The 15,161-nt window shown below is 36.0% G+C and overlaps 3 protein-coding genes and 1 long non-coding RNA gene across 6 annotated transcripts; 3 read left to right on the top strand and 1 right to left on the bottom strand.

The window, feature by feature from the left end:
• Nucleotides 1–1,699: 1,699 nt before the first annotated feature.
• LOC103857672 (E3 ubiquitin-protein ligase arih1) lies at nucleotides 1,700–4,800 on the top strand. The gene is made up of 4 exons (XM_009134899.3): nucleotides 1,700–1,910; nucleotides 2,351–2,786; nucleotides 2,869–3,629; nucleotides 4,200–4,800. Exons 2-4 carry the CDS (start codon nucleotides 2,361–2,363, stop codon nucleotides 4,618–4,620), a joined length of 1,608 nt encoding a protein of 535 aa, XP_009133147.2. The 5' UTR covers nucleotides 1,700–1,910; nucleotides 2,351–2,360; the 3' UTR covers nucleotides 4,621–4,800.
• Nucleotides 4,801–6,876: 2,076 nt separating this feature from the next.
• On the bottom strand, nucleotides 6,877–8,190 carry LOC103857664. Of its 3 annotated transcripts, none has more exons than XR_001958529.2 (4): nucleotides 7,819–8,190; nucleotides 7,340–7,485; nucleotides 7,199–7,260; nucleotides 6,877–7,105 (listed from the first exon to the last, which is right to left on the bottom strand). It is a non-coding gene; the product is annotated as an uncharacterized LOC103857664 (long non-coding RNA). The 3 variants fall into 3 exon arrangements; XR_631035.3 differs by having other exon boundaries at nucleotides 7,340–7,480; nucleotides 7,819–8,183; XR_631034.3 differs by lacking the exon at nucleotides 7,199–7,260 and having other exon boundaries at nucleotides 7,340–7,480; nucleotides 7,819–8,165.
• Nucleotides 8,191–8,292: 102 nt separating this feature from the next.
• Nucleotides 8,293–10,787, top strand: LOC103857656 (regulatory protein NPR4). The gene is made up of 5 exons (XM_009134872.3): nucleotides 8,293–8,561; nucleotides 8,630–9,214; nucleotides 9,293–10,040; nucleotides 10,121–10,327; nucleotides 10,393–10,787. The coding sequence occupies exons 2-5, from the start codon at nucleotides 8,672–8,674 to the stop codon at nucleotides 10,659–10,661; spliced, it is 1,767 nt and encodes a 588-aa protein (XP_009133120.1). The 5' UTR covers nucleotides 8,293–8,561; nucleotides 8,630–8,671; the 3' UTR covers nucleotides 10,662–10,787.
• A 272-nt stretch (nucleotides 10,788–11,059) lies between these two features.
• Nucleotides 11,060–15,160, top strand: LOC103864180 (myb-like protein L). Its single transcript, XM_009141943.3, has 7 exons — nucleotides 11,060–12,647; nucleotides 12,728–13,149; nucleotides 13,233–13,420; nucleotides 13,497–13,649; nucleotides 13,734–14,048; nucleotides 14,217–14,741; nucleotides 14,835–15,160. Exons 1-7 carry the CDS (start codon nucleotides 12,296–12,298, stop codon nucleotides 15,109–15,111), a joined length of 2,232 nt encoding a protein of 743 aa, XP_009140191.1. The 5' UTR covers nucleotides 11,060–12,295; the 3' UTR covers nucleotides 15,112–15,160.
• Nucleotide 15,161: the final 1 nt, after the last annotated feature.

Genomic DNA, 15,161 nt, shown 5'->3' with positions numbered 1-15,161 from the left:
TCTAGCTCGTGTCGCTTTTGGTCTATTAGGACCCGACTGTTGGCTTGATGTTCCTTGTTCCATCGAGAAATAATGCCGCGTATCAGTTTTATACGCTCAGAAACTTGCATGCCAGTGGCCTCCGTCCATGCTGTCCTAATCAGGCTTGGCATCTTTCGTTATGATCGAAGGCTGAAGGATAATGCTGAAGATTCAGATGGTTCTCTATTTGACTATTTTGAAGTAGGTCGAAGTGAAGGAAATAAATCCTAATATCATGAAACATGCCTGGATAATAGCATACCAGCCAGCGTGTTATGTTTTAAGGAGACAACAAATGAATGACAATTCTTATCAATGGGAATAAGATAAAATTTCATAATTCATAACTTTGTAGATCAAATAGTAGCAAAGAAAGTTTGTAGTAGCAGAAGTTATTTGGACACTAAGATTCTCTAACTAAGCAGCTCATGTTCTAGTTAAAGGACATGAATCATAACTCTTCCTTTGTAACTTTCTTTTATGTAAATAAAAACTTTATTTTGTGTTCCATCATGTATTATATCATTCCTACATGTTGAGTTAATGACCACTCTGTTTGAAGTCAATGAACGGGAGATGTTACAAAAAAAATCAACATCTTGGTTAAGACTAACGCATCATAACTACCCTAAATATATCTACAAAGTTAGATTGATTTAGTTTATTGTTTTAGTAATCACACATGTTATGTTTGTTTCCTCTGTTTGTTCCTTTGCCACAACACTCATAAAGCTATTAAGCCCTATTTGAATTAAGTTTAAAATAATTAAGCTAATGATTGATGTCTCCATTTTCAAACTTCTTGCTGCCACAACTGTCCTTGAGTGTCTTCTATTGCAGCAATATATATTTAAAAAAATATATATTTTAACTTCTTTTTGTTATCTTTATTCAAAGCAATAGTGGGAATATAAACTATTGGACGATAAAAGTCAGAAAAAGAATTTTTTTTAATGAAGTTTACAGCTTTTTCTCTATTAAGAGGAGACAAAGTCCATGTGCTTCTTTGATTTCTTAAGCTATAATTCTTCAGGGCCTCCTAATCCATTACAATTACAGGTTAAATTATTTAATCTTCTGCTTATTGGTTAAATTATTTAATATTTGGTCTAATAATTTTTAATTAAAATATTTGCTAACTAACAGTGAAACCGTAGAAAAAATGTAAAAACTTGCAACACAGTACGAGAATGACAGCAAAGAGAAACCGAGCACTAATTTTTTATATATAAAATTAGTTAGTTAATTTTGGGTTTTTGTTTGATTATAGGATACAAATTGAGAAAAAGATCAAAATAGCAGTAAATCAAGTTTTTGTTTCCAAACTAGCACTCAATGCCAAAAGTCACAAAATAACACTTAAGGGATGGGGTTTAGGGTTTAGAATTTAGGGTTTAGGGTTTTAGAATTTATGTTTTAGGGTTTAGAGTTGAGAAGTGAGGTTTTGGGATAAGATTTTAAATTTTGAAAAATAAAAAAATTTAAATTTTTTAAAAGATAAAATGCTATTTTGGTCATTTTAGTTTTTGAGTGCTATTTTTGTGATATAAACTTAGAAATGTGCTATTTTGGAGATTTGTCCATGCAAATTCTCTTTTTTTATATATAAAAAAAAGCAAATTAAAATAAACTAATAAAAAAAAAGAGAATAAAGAAACAAAAAATAAAGTAAAAAACTTTTCACTTACGCCATTCCAAGAGAGAGCAAAAAGACCAGAAAACCGATTCTCCTTCTTCTTCGTCTTCGTCTTCTCTCCACAATATCCAGTCGAATCATCCAAAACAATGCAAATAAAGGAAAAAAAAAGCTGAGATTTTGAATATGGCAGCTTAGATATCTTTTTTTCCCTGATCTTAGTTTCTCCCTCCACTTGATTTTTTTTTTACTGGTAAGAGATTTCTGGGTTTTTTTTTTGTTCTTGATTAATGATCTTTTAAATTCAACCGATCTCGTTTTTATTACCATATATCTTAATTAAATTTAAACTCTTTTTTTTCCTCTCACTCAAGTTTATGTAATAATTGAGGTTGGTTCTAGTAGGTGAACCAATCGTGTGCTGTTTCTTTTGTTATTTTCTGCGTGATTTTCTCGTGATATAAGCTGATCTGTTTGAAGTTAATTTCTGTAAGATTAGCTGTTTTGGTGATCTGTAACGTAAAGTTCATTTCTTTTTCATTTTCTCTCTCTCTCTAAGTTTGAATTTTTAGAATTGAGATTAGATGATATCATCAAAGAGTTAAATCTTTATCACAATAAAATCTGCAGATCTGTTTTGGGCATTCCTTGGTTAGTTGCTAAGTAAAGAAAGTTTGTACCTTTTTTGTGTAGTGCCCCCAAAATGGAGAATCAAGAGGTTTCTTGTGGTGATGATGAGCTGCCGTTGAACCACGTAGGAGATGAGGAAGATTTTAGAAGCTGTTGTGGTGATGAAGAAGTCTGGTTAAAGGAGAGTGATGATACAGCTAAAGTAGCTGATGAGGAGGAGAATAAAGATGAACTTGTGGATGAGTTCTCTGTTAAGATGTTCTTTAAAGGAGTTTCATTATCCGAAAGAGGAGATTTGAGTTCTGGTTATTCAGGAATTGGTGTTGTGTTGGAGAGATCAGGAGGTTCTGAGTTGTTTCAGGTCCAGAAGAAGCTGGACTTTTACGCTGAAGAGTCTGTAGCTAACTATTTGGCTTTGATAGATGGTCTTACAGTAGCTTTACAGAACAATCTCGGTTCTGTTGTTGCTGTAACCGACTCAGAGCTGCTCTATAATCAGGCAAGTCTCTTTCAATTAGTCTGTTTGTAGCTTTCTATCTCATATTCTCATGTTAATTACATTATATGAAATGGCTTTGCAGATAACTTGTGAGGAGAATCTTGAAGTCCCTCTTCTGGTAGCTTTAAGAGAAAGGGTACTGGAGAAAACAAGTACTCTTGATGGGTTTGTTCTAAAGCTTGCTCCTTTCTCTGATCTTGACCAAGCTCTAAGCCTAGCTCAAGTAGCTGTAGGAATTTGTAATCTTGATGTGGATAAACCAGCTGAGAACTGCTCCATCTGCTGCGAAGACCGTCTCTCCGAGATGATGCTGACACTAAAATGCACTCACAAGTTCTGTTCTCATTGCATGAAAACATACGTTGAAGGGAAAGTAAACTCTTCAGAAGTTCCCATCAGGTGTCCTCAACTGCAATGCAAGCATCACCTCTCATCCACCGAATGCAAAACCTTTCTCCCCGTCACATCTTTCACCTCATTCGAGGAAGCTAATCTGCGTAGCACCAACAACGGCAAGGTTTACTGCCCTTATCCCAATTGCTCCTTTCTGTTAGACCCGCGTGAATGTCTATCAAGTGCAAGTGCAAGCTCAAGCTCGTCTAGTATGTCAGAGAATAGCTGCTGTGTGAAGTGTCCACTCTGTGAGAGGTTTGTGTGCGTGGACTGTGGTGTTCCATGGCACGATTCTATGAGCTGTGAAGAGTTTCAGATTCTTCCGGTTGATGAAAGATATCCAGATGATATAACGTTGCATCGGTTGGCTAGGTATAAGAGGTGGAAACGGTGTCAGCAATGCCGTATAATGATTGAGCTTGCTCAAGGCTGCAACCACATGACTTGTCGGTAAGACATTACATCCACATCATGTTTCATATCTTATAGCTACACATTACGTAATATGGTTCTTGAATGCTTTTATAAACTATGATACTATTCTTCCTATAACCTATAATCATATATATGTAGGCCTGCGGGGTTCGGTTAGTTTGGTTCGACATAAATCTTACCGAATTAATCTGAAATAAAGTTTGGATCAGTTAGTTCGGTTTTTGAAAATCCTATCGAAGTTTTTGGTTAGATTTTGGTTTAATTTTGTTAAAATTTCGGATAAATTCGGTTATTTCGGTTAGTGCAGTTCGAAACTTGGTTAGTTCGGTTTTGGGTTTTCATTATGCTTTGGTTATAATTTTTGTAATATAACCGTAGTAACTGAACCGAAAACCGAACTTTTTTTTTAAACCCACCAAATCGAACCGAACTTTTAACTGAACAAACTGTAAATTTGGTTTAGATGCTGTCAACGGATGTTGTTAGTGTCTAATATGTTGAATTTGGTATCTTAGATAAAGTATTGTTCTCGCTTTGTGGTTTCTCATATCAATGTTGAAACATCTCTTTGTGTGTTTATCTTAGGTGCGGGCATGAGTTTTGCTACTGTTGTGGAGCAGAGTACAGAGAAGGGCAACAGACTTGCACTTGCGCTTTTTGGGACGATGAGGAAGAAGATGAAGAAAACTCAGAGTCTGAAAACACAATCCAAGAGCTTGAGCAATGGCCTTGGGACACATTCAGCGCAATTCCTACTGTAATGGACGCTTACTCTGAGCAAGAAAGGTCTCAGCTCGCTTTGATCCAACGGTTCTTAGCAGGTGGAGGGTTTAGTCTCAGTGATCACCATACTTCTTATCAGTCGCCACCACCGCCTCCTCCTCCATGTACTACAGAGTCGTCGTATGTTGAAGCAGCCATGAAAGATCTTCACCAGCTTCCTTGGCTTGAGAGGTTTGTGGCGGTTATAAGTGATGATTACTATGAAGAGTTTAATATCCAGTGAAGGTTTGGTTTTGGAAGAGGCTTAACGGGAGAGTCTCTCGCTCTCTGAAGAAATTGTTGGGGTTTTAGATTCTTGATTGAACTCAAAAGATGAACTGTGATTGAAACTATTTGCTTCAACTATATATATATAAAAAAAGAACATTTTAAGTGGTCCATTTTATCAATCTACTTTTCAATTTGTGTATATGTAACAAAGTTGGGGTTTCTTAATTGAACTCAAAAGATGAATTGTGATGAAACTATTTGTTTCAACACTTTTCACTGTGTGTTATATGCAACAACTAACAAAGTTGAGGTTTTAGATTTATTGATGAACTAAAAGAATGAAACTATTTGCAATTACAAAAAGAAGAATTTGATCATTTCGTTTTACATATCTTACAAGAAAGATTAATTCACGCGGATTTGGTCGTATAATCATCATAAGGAAAAACTTTCATAAACCATATATGATCATTTCGTTGAATGGTCCATGTTCTGATATAGATGTTTGGAATGTGGCATTGTTCTCTTTTAAAACAAAGCAAAGAACGAATAGTATATACTAATATGTAGAATTAAAAATATGAAAAATTCTCAATGATAGCTCTTTTTAAGTTTTTTGTCACAAAAATACCATTTAATGAAAAAAATGATCTCGTGATAAAAAAAAATGAAAAAGATGATCAAAATAAGTTTTATCTACTCATAGTTTAGAGTTAAGAGGTCGGATTTTTGGGATACGGTTTCAAAATTTCAAAAAACGAAAAAAGTAAATATTAAAATTTTCAAAATAAAAAATGACTATTTGGTTATTTTCTTTTTTGAAAGTTATTTTTGTGACAAAAATAAAGTTTATTTGAGAGAATTGCCATAAATATATTTAATACATTTTTATCTTTCAAGAACTTACGAAAATAAAACCTGGTCATTATTCATGCTCTTCAAATAAGACACAACAAACTTGGAATAAAAAATTAAATAAACCTGGCTTAAAGTTTTGGGTAAGACTTTTTTCTACATTATAACATAAATTAAGAAGGGGTCCGGTCCGGTCCTCCCAATTTATTATCAATTTACTTTTTTCCTTTCGTGTATATTTTGTAAAGCTGACGTCATCAAAGACGTCATCGACTCACTTCAAAACAAGTCAAAAGTCGTCATGACAAATTAGGAGATAATAAAACCATGATTCATGACTCGAAACAATTGTCAGCTTGTCACCAAAAGAGGGAAAATTGTTTTTTTAGAGCAAAAAAAATGGAAACTATGTCCCTTTAGACTATTCTCATATTTGTACCATTTTTACCTATAATATCCTTTAATATTTCTGAAAATAAATTAAATAAATAGTTTTACAAACAAAAAAAAATTGGAAAAATAGTAACTACTAATAAAATACCTATATGAACTTAGTGGTATTTTTTTTCAGTTCTAGAAATGTTTAAATCATAATTTCAAATTATGTTCTAAATAAAGTAGAATTGACATTCTACAAAGTAGAAAACAAAATCTACTTTTTTCATTGAATCTACAATGTTTAGAATACATGATCTACGTAAATAAGAGTATTCTAAAAATATTTAGAATACACATTCCGCGCTTGACCTACCGATCTAAAACATGTAGAAACCAACTTCTACATATTTACTATAAATCTAAAACAAGTATAAACTGCCTTCTACAGATTTACTGTAAATCTAAAACATGTAGAAATCAAAATCTACACATTACAAAAATTCTAAAAAATATATAGAAATCGATTTCTACAGATTAACTGTATTCTACGGATAAGAATAATCTGTTTCGAAAAATAAGGAAAAAAAATATTTGGAAATATTCAGTTTCCTATTTTGAAAACCGGTTTTTTTAAACAAAAAAAAAACAAAAATATGTGGAAATATTATGTTACCATTTTTGAAAAATCAAATTTGTTAATAAAAGATCACTTACTAGCCTTTCTTTTTGAAAAAAAAAACACTTATTGGCCTTTCTTCTCAAAATACCTAAATTTTCCTTTAATTTTTCACAAAGTTAGGAGCTTTTTCATATGGTTGGTACAATCTATCTACCTAACTCTTGTCTGTTTGTATGAATCTTCCATCAGATTCTTCTTCGTGCTGAGGATGATATATGTATAATATGATTTAGTGTTCGGGGCCTATATCATTAATTTTGAATGTCCTCAGAATCCCATGAGATTGAAACGTCAAGCACTAAAGTAAATATGTTAACACATTTGATGTCATGTGGATCTGTTTCTTGGATCAGTTAGTGAACTCATAAACTAAACCCACAAAATGATATTAGACAAGCTTCAAATATTTACAGTGTAGTAAAACAAATAAAGAGCATTCTCTTCCATAGTAATAGCAACAGTAAAACAAAAGACATCAAGCCAAAAAAAAACCCTTAAAGAACATTAGAAGAACCAAAGAAACATCACAAACTGAATAAGATCAACCTAGCTTCTGTTTCTTCCTTTTACTTGCTTCACAAGTATCCTGCATATTATATACTAAGATGTTTTAGTTCAAGTTTTTCATTATATGTTTCAACAAACAATGTCATAAGTCAAGACAAGATAGTCTACGTACCGAGACTATTAGCTTCAGACGTTTTCATCACACGAAGCCTTTTCACCGAGGTGATGAGCATTCTAAGATATATACAAAACCCAGATTAGATCATTGTAAATCATTCATCAGACATTAAGAGATGGTTTTTAGTTCTTTTACCTCCATGGAACATCACCAACGAGCATCATATCTCCTTCCTTATCTTCATAAGTACAAACTCAGATGATCCAACGGTTTGGTGAACTGACCCATTAACCCGATAGTACCAGGATTAGTGCCAAATTACATATCTTCTAGTGTCTGCGCTGGCGATACCAACATCAACAACAATGACACAAAATCAAAACTAACCAATCTCTTCAAAATATCGATTGACAAACCCGTATGGTAAAGCAAATTGTTAAGATTACATACACATGTAACATAGATTAACTGTAGGTTCTTATGGTAATCACAAATTGATAACAACAGAACACACAAACACATATAACAGACTGGTGTGTTCTTAAATCGATTGATAAGAACACAAAAAAATATACAGAAGCACTAATCTATTTGCTTTTCACAGAACTATTATCGCTTAAAGAACATGCAAAGAAGATTTAAAACAAAATAGGAATGAGAAGTGTCGATGTTACCTTCGTTTTACATGAGAGAATAAGATTAAGCCGGAGAAGAAGATATTAAGCCGGAGAAGAAGAGATTTACGCCGGAGAAGACGAGATTTGAGTCGGTATCTTTGTCTCCCCACCAATAGAGACCTGTTGACTTTGTCCCCACCAGAATTAGAGAGGCCTAGAGAACGAGACTGAAATAATTAGGGTTAGGGGTTTTGATTTGGGAATTTTTTTAAAATTTTTTTTTTTAATTGGTTCTGTATATTATATATTAATTTAATGTATTAATACAGTTAGTTTTAAAATTGTATTTCGAAGGACTAAACTGGGATTTTCAAAATTATTAGCTTAATGAGACAATTATAGGTTGGGATTATTCTATTAGGACAATGTTTACATTTTTTTGCTCTAAAAAAACAATTTTCCCAAAAGACTTTAATGTTCTGTCTCTCTTTTGGCTCTTTGCATTATTTTTGCAAAACAATGTAAACTCGAGTCGTTGAGTTTTGTTTCGTTCTTAACAAAGAAAAGACCAGTCTTCTTGTTAATTCTCCACCGTTAGATAGAGATAACACCTCTGACTCTTCTCTTATTCGTCCTCAGATCTCTCTTCATCCATAGATCTTCATCGACTATATTCACTTGTTCAAAACAACATCCGATCTGTGAATTTTTATTTTCTTTCAATTCATTTTCTCATTTGTTGAAGATTCAATTAGGGTTCTTCCTCCATCATCAGCCATCGTCGTTGACTTCCTCTTAAGGTATTGTTCTTTTCTTTCATAAAGTTTTGATCTTTTCTTCATGGGTTGATTAGTGATCTTGTTCACAGCTCAAGAACACATGATTCTCTAAGCAAAGACAAAGCCTTTTGATGGCGGCTGCAACTGCAATGGAGCCATCTTCATCTATAAGCTTCACATCTTCCCACTTGTCCAACCCTTCTGTTGTCACCAATCACCAATCATCATCTCCCAATCTCGAAGCCGCGAGTCTAGCCAAGCTCAGCACCGACTTGGAGAATCTCCTCACCAGCTCAGACTGCGACTACACTGACGCAGACATCACATTCGAAGGAGAATCTCGCGCTGTGGGCGTTCACAGATGCCTTTTAGCTGCCAGGAGCAAGTTTTTCTTGGACCTGTTCAAGAAAGATAGAGGAAGCGAGGAGGAGAAGAAGAAACCAAAGTATCATATCAAAGATCTGTTGCCTAATGGACACGTGGGGAGGGAGGCGTTCTTGCATTTCTTGAATTACATCTACACTGGGAAGCTGAAGCCTTTCCCTGTAGAGGTTTCCACTTGCGTTGATACCGGCTGCGTTCATGACTCTTGTAAACCCGCCATTGATTTCGCTGTTGAGTTGATGTATGCTTCGTATACGTTCAAAATCACTGAGCTGGTTTCATCGTTTCAGGTCTGAGATTAATGTTCTTGATTCGTTTTAGATGTGTTAATGTTTGTTTTATTAATGTGTTAATGTGTGTGTCTGTAGAGGAGGCTTTGTAACTACGTTGAGAAGTCGCTAGTGGAGAATGTTCTCGCAATCCTCTTAGTTGCGTTTCATTGTGACTTAACTCAGCTTCTTGATCAGTGCATAGAGAGAGTAGCTAGATCTGATCTAGACAGATTCTACATAGAGAAGGAGCTTCCTCTTGAAGTCTCTGAGAAAATCAAGAAGCTTCGAGTCAAGTCAATGAACACAGACGAGGTGGCTGATAAATTGATAGAGAGAACGGGGAAAGTACTCAAGGCGTTGGATTCAGATGATGTTGAGCTAGTGAAGCTTCTTTTAACCGAGTCAGACACAACTCTAGACCAAGCCAATGGTCTGCACTACGTAGTGGCCTACAGTGATCCGAAAGTTGTGGCTGAGGTTTTGGCTTTAGACATGGCTGATGTGAATTACAGAAACTCGAGAGGGTACACGGTTCTTCACTACGCTGCTATGCGTAGAGAGCCGTCGATTATCATATCGCTTCTTAAGAAAGGAGCTAATGCTTCTGACTTCACCTTTGATGGACGGAGTGCGGTTAATATATGTAGGAGAATGACTAGGCCTAAGGATTATTATACCAAAAATGCAAAGGGGGATGAAGCTAGTAAAGATCGGTTGTGTATTGATATCTTGGAGAGGGAGATTAGAAGGAATCCATTGGCTAGTGGAGGTGGGGATGCACCTACTTGTTCTCATTCTATGCCTGAGGATCTTCAAATGAGGCTGCTCTACTTAGAAAAGCGAGGTAGTGACTTGACACGATGTATGTTTAAGTAGTGAAGCTTAAGGTTGATGACTCTTACTGTATGTGTTGGTTGTTTGCAGTGGGGCTTGCTCAGTTGTTCTTTCCAACAGAAGCTGATGTAGCTATGGACATTGCTAATGTTGAAGGGACTAGTGAGTTCACAGGCTTTCCTGTTCCACCGCCTTCGAATGGCGCAACGGGGAACTTGACTCAGGTTGATTTGAATGAAACGCCTTATATGCAGACTAAAAGACTGCTTACTCGTATGGAAGCACTCATGAAAACAGGTAAAAGCTTAAAGAGTTTATAGTGAATTGAGCTCAAGACTGACTCAAATCTGTTCATTTCGCAGTTGAGACTGGTCGGAGGTATTTTCCATCTTGTTCAGAGGTTCTGGACAAGTACATGGACGATTATATGGACGAGGACATACCTGATATGTCGCATCCGGAGAGAGGCTCGGTGAAAGAGAGGAGATGGAAGAGGATGAGATATAAGGAGCTGAAGAACGATGTTAAAAAGGCGTATAACAAAGACAAACAGGCCAAGATTGCACGGTCTTGTCTCTCTGTTTCATCACCAGATTCTTCTCTTAGAGGTTCCTTAGAGAACCAAACATGATCTTGTGCCATAATGAAACTTCTTGAAGAAGTTGTTGGTTTAGCTGTTTTATAGTAAAATATTTGAGATTCCATTTTTGTTTTTAGGGCATGGTTTGTATTAAATGGAATTGATTATTGAAATGTATATTAGAATGCTCTGAAGATCTGAACCCAAAAGCTTCAGTCACTTAGAAGTTGTGACCCCCAATCAAGAAGGCTATAAATGGAAGAAGTAGAAGACGCAAGAAAACTAGTGATATAGCTGCTTGGCTGGAAGCTTTTTCTGGGACCCTGAAGATGTTGTGATATCTCAGATTTTGGCCCAATATCTTGAGTAAGGTGTAGAGGAGGACGAGCAGGTGAAATACCCTTTTCTGAGATTCAACGCTCCCAACGTCACTGTCAAGTACAGCAATTTTCTGCATTCTCAATGGTAATAGCTCATGTGGCGGCTATATAGGCAAGCTTACATATGAAGTTGGTGTGTAATATATACTAACAAGAGCAATACCTCAAATACAAATGTGTACTTTCCAACATCAAAGTTTTTGTGAGAAAGGAGTCCAGGAAGTACGTTGCAAAGATTAACTAATGCGAGCTCAAACTGTACCCTTTGATCCACAAAGCTTAGAGCTTGTGCGAGCTACACACTAAGAGTTGGTTTGGTGCCTTAGAACCGAGTACCAGATCATTAAAAAATACAAAACATAGCTGAAATGGTGAAAAATGACAGTAGATGGAAGGGATAAGATAAGTGGAACAGAGAACCTGAAATCATACAGAACGACCACATATGGCATAATCGAAAACCATTGATCACTTTTTTTTTTTTTAAAAAAAAAAAAAAAAAAAAAGAAAACCATTGATCACAAATTTTCTATCTTCTTATATAAATAAAAATTAAACCATTGATCACAAATTTTCAAAGTGAGATTTTTTTAAAATTTATTAATTTATATTTGTTTTAAAAAATTTAAATATAACATATATAGACAAATCGATTTTTTCATTAATTGATTAACTTATTTAAATAATAATAATATAACAAAATGATAGAGGATGTATAAATTATTGTCAAATCTTTATTATTTAGAATAATTAATTATCATATATATTTTGATTAGATTAGGTAATTCTGTATGTTCGATTTAAGGAAATAATGAAAAAATATTTTTATATTAATAATTAATTATATAATTAGTTTAATGAAAAGCATATTATCATCTATTGTCTTTCTTTATTTAGAGGCTTTTCTTCACTCGTATCAGTAAGAGTATAAAACCCATAATTACTAATCTTGGAAATACGACTATCTGATACCAATTAGCTCATATAAGTGTCTTTGTAAATACTCATTCCTAATACCTTATATGCTTGCTTTTTGGTCAGAAAATTGTAGTGTTTGGAATATATTATGATACGAATGTATGGGCCTAATGCCCATTAGAAAAGTCTTAAATATCCGACCCGACCCGACTCGTTTTTTTTTTTTGTTACCGCCATATAAAACCCTAATTCAATTTTCTGCTCTGTTCTCCTTCTTCTCCCACAAGGTTGCCATAAACCTTTCTCTTGTGCACTCTCCCTTCGAATTTCAAATTCGATCGACTCATTCCTGCCTGTAGACTTTGTTCTTTTGGTTTATTTAACGCGATGGATCGCGAAAGCATGTGCGACTCTGACGATGACGACGATATCGGTGAAGATCTTGAAGAGTTAAGACGCGCATGTATCGTCTCCGATTCCAATTCTGGCAGAGGGTTACCGTCTGATTCTGAAAACGAAGACGACTTTGATATGCTTCGAAGAATCAAAACTCAATTAGCTTCGTCGCCGGATCATCCGATGGGTTTATCATCCCTGCCTTCTGATTCAGACAATGAAGACGATTTTGAGATGCTTCGGAGTCTTAAGAGACAATTGGCACTTCCCATGGACCAAGAAGACGAAGATGATGAAACCCTTGTCGCTATTTGTAAACGATTCTCTTCTTATGAAAACTCAGGTCAGCTCAATTGTGACTTTGTTTAGTTTGCTCTCTGTTTTACTCTATGATATAATGTATGTTTGTTTGACGTGGTGCAGGTGTGGAAGGAACTTTGATGAATGAGTCTTCTCGCAAGCAGGTACATGCCTCGTGTAATGAACCTTCAAGCGAAATATTGAGTAGGTCTAACACTTGTGAAAGCTTTTCAGAGGATGTAGAAGCTGTCAGCACTTCCACTGAGCCTCCTCTTGCCCTTGCTTCTGCGAGCTCAAGTACATTCCAAGCGTTTGTGGACGCGATCAGGAAGAACAGGTCGTATCAGAAGTTTCTTCGAACAAAACTGGGAGAAATCGAAGCGACGATTGAGAAGAACGAGAAGCTTCAGAAAGACGTTAAGATTATTGATGGTTTCGCGGTTTCTTGCAAGAGAAGGATGAAGCAGCAGGCGTTTTCTCAGGGTAAAGATCCACGTTTTGAGTTAATCTCAACACGAAAGCTTAAAACTCATGATAGCTCTGAGGTAAGTGATGGAAAAATGTTTGATCTAATTCTCATGCCTCTGCTGTTTATTGTTGACACTGATGGATAAATGTTTCTGTGTAGGGTAATGATAAAGAGACGTTGGGTCCATTAGAAAATCCTTGTGTTGCAAGTTATAGGATGGCACTAGAGGAGTATCCAGTTTCAGTGTGTCGCAGAAATTGGTCTGCTAAGGAGAACGAAGATCTTGCAAAAGGTCTCAAACAACAGCTTCAAGAAGCACTGATTCATGAAGCTACTGAACGGTCCAGGTACTGCTTTCTCTTCCTTCTTTCTAAAACTTGCTTCTTAAGATCTCTATAACAGATTTTGTTTTCTTCTTAGCAGTGACTTGGAAGGGTGTTCAGATGATATAGACACCATTCTTGAATCAGTGAGTAATCTTGAGATCACACCAGAAATGATTAGGCAGTTTCTTCTGAAAGTTAATTGGGATCAGTTGGATATCAAGAACCGTTCTGCTGCAGAATGTGAAGCCCGGTAAGTTCCTCCTCTAGTTGAACTATGGTTTACTAAGATGAATCAAGTGTGTGTTTTCTTAATCTGTGATCTACCTCATTGTAGGTGGATGAGCTCGGAAGATCCATTGATCAACCAAGGTCCGTGGACTGCAGCAGAGGACGATTACATACGCTTAGTAACCCAAAACAAGAGTGTTACCGATTGGCTTGACGTTGCGGTATCACTAGGCACAAATAGGACCCCGTTTCAATGTTTGGCTCGATATCAGAGAAGCTTGAATACAGACATACTGAGAAGAGAGTGGACTCCAGAAGAAGATGACCAACTCCGTAACGCAGTAGGCTTGTTTGGCGAGAAAGACTGGCAATCTGTTGCTAATGAAATAGAAGGAAGAACTGGCACTCAGTGCTCTAACAGGTCAGTGATCTAACAGTATACTCAAAAATTTTTAGATGAGAAGAGTAATAGTTTTATAAACCACCCATCGAGTCCATCTTTAGACGATGTGGGATTATAGTTTATAACATAACATTAATATGCTTATTTAAGTAGTCTCTTATTCACTTATTTTCTCTATACTTTCAGATGGAATAAGTCGCTTGTCCCAAGCAGGAAGAGGGTAGGGAAATCAAATTCAAAGGAGGCCAAGTGGAGCTCAGAGGAAGACAAACGTCTGAGAGTAGCTTTGACATTCTTTGGAGCTAAAAATTACAATAAAATTGCTCAGTTTGTTCCTGGAAGGACACAGTCTCAGTGTCGAGCGAGATGGAAAGATTCTTTAGATCCCAGACTAAACTTTGGGAGCTGGACCGAGGAAGAGGTTACAAAGTACAATGAAGCAGTTAAAGAACATGGTGATAGTAACTGGTCCAAAGTCGCTTCACATGTTTATTCTCGTACTAGCAAGCAGTGCTCAAGGAGATGGGAGACCTTAAACCCTCACCTAAAGCTTCTTAAGAAAGAAGCTTTGAGGTTAAGAAGAGAAGCTACCATAGGTAACTTTGTTGATCGGGAATCAGAGCGTCCTCTTCTTGTTGCAAGCGATTTTTTGGCACTAGCTGAGAGATCTTTCGAGCCAGAACCCGCACTGAAGAAGAAACGCAAAGCAAGGTTTGTTTGATTAATATTCCTTAGCTACTGATGCTCACACAATGCCTTTGTGGAACTAAATTGACCCCTTTTTGTGTGTGTGTGTGGATGCAGACAGAAGAAGGCAGATGCAGAATGCGAGAGTGAAGCAGTTTGTGATGATACAGAGAGACAACCAAAGAGGAGGAGAAAAGGATTAGAGAGATGCTCAGGAGATGGAAAGGAGAAGAAACAAAGACGAAAACGCAAAGCTGTTGCAGGAACATCATCATCAGATAACAGCACTGTGACCACCAACTGCTCCCAAGTCAATGTTGGTATAGAGAAGCTTAAGCCTAGGAGGAAAGTGTCTGCAGTAGTTCCCATAGAGAATCAAGATGCACTAAACTAGGATTTTTCCTTTGATGCTCTTGAAAATTTTGTATGTACACTAGTCCAAAC

Source organism: Brassica rapa, chromosome A01 (genome assembly GCF_000309985.2).
Source record: "Brassica rapa cultivar Chiifu-401-42 chromosome A01, CAAS_Brap_v3.01, whole genome shotgun sequence".
In the NCBI taxonomy this organism is placed as follows: Eukaryota; Viridiplantae; Streptophyta; class Magnoliopsida; order Brassicales; family Brassicaceae; genus Brassica; species Brassica rapa.
Note: the sequence above shows the minus strand (reverse complement) of the source record. Positions and strands in the feature narration are given on the sequence as shown.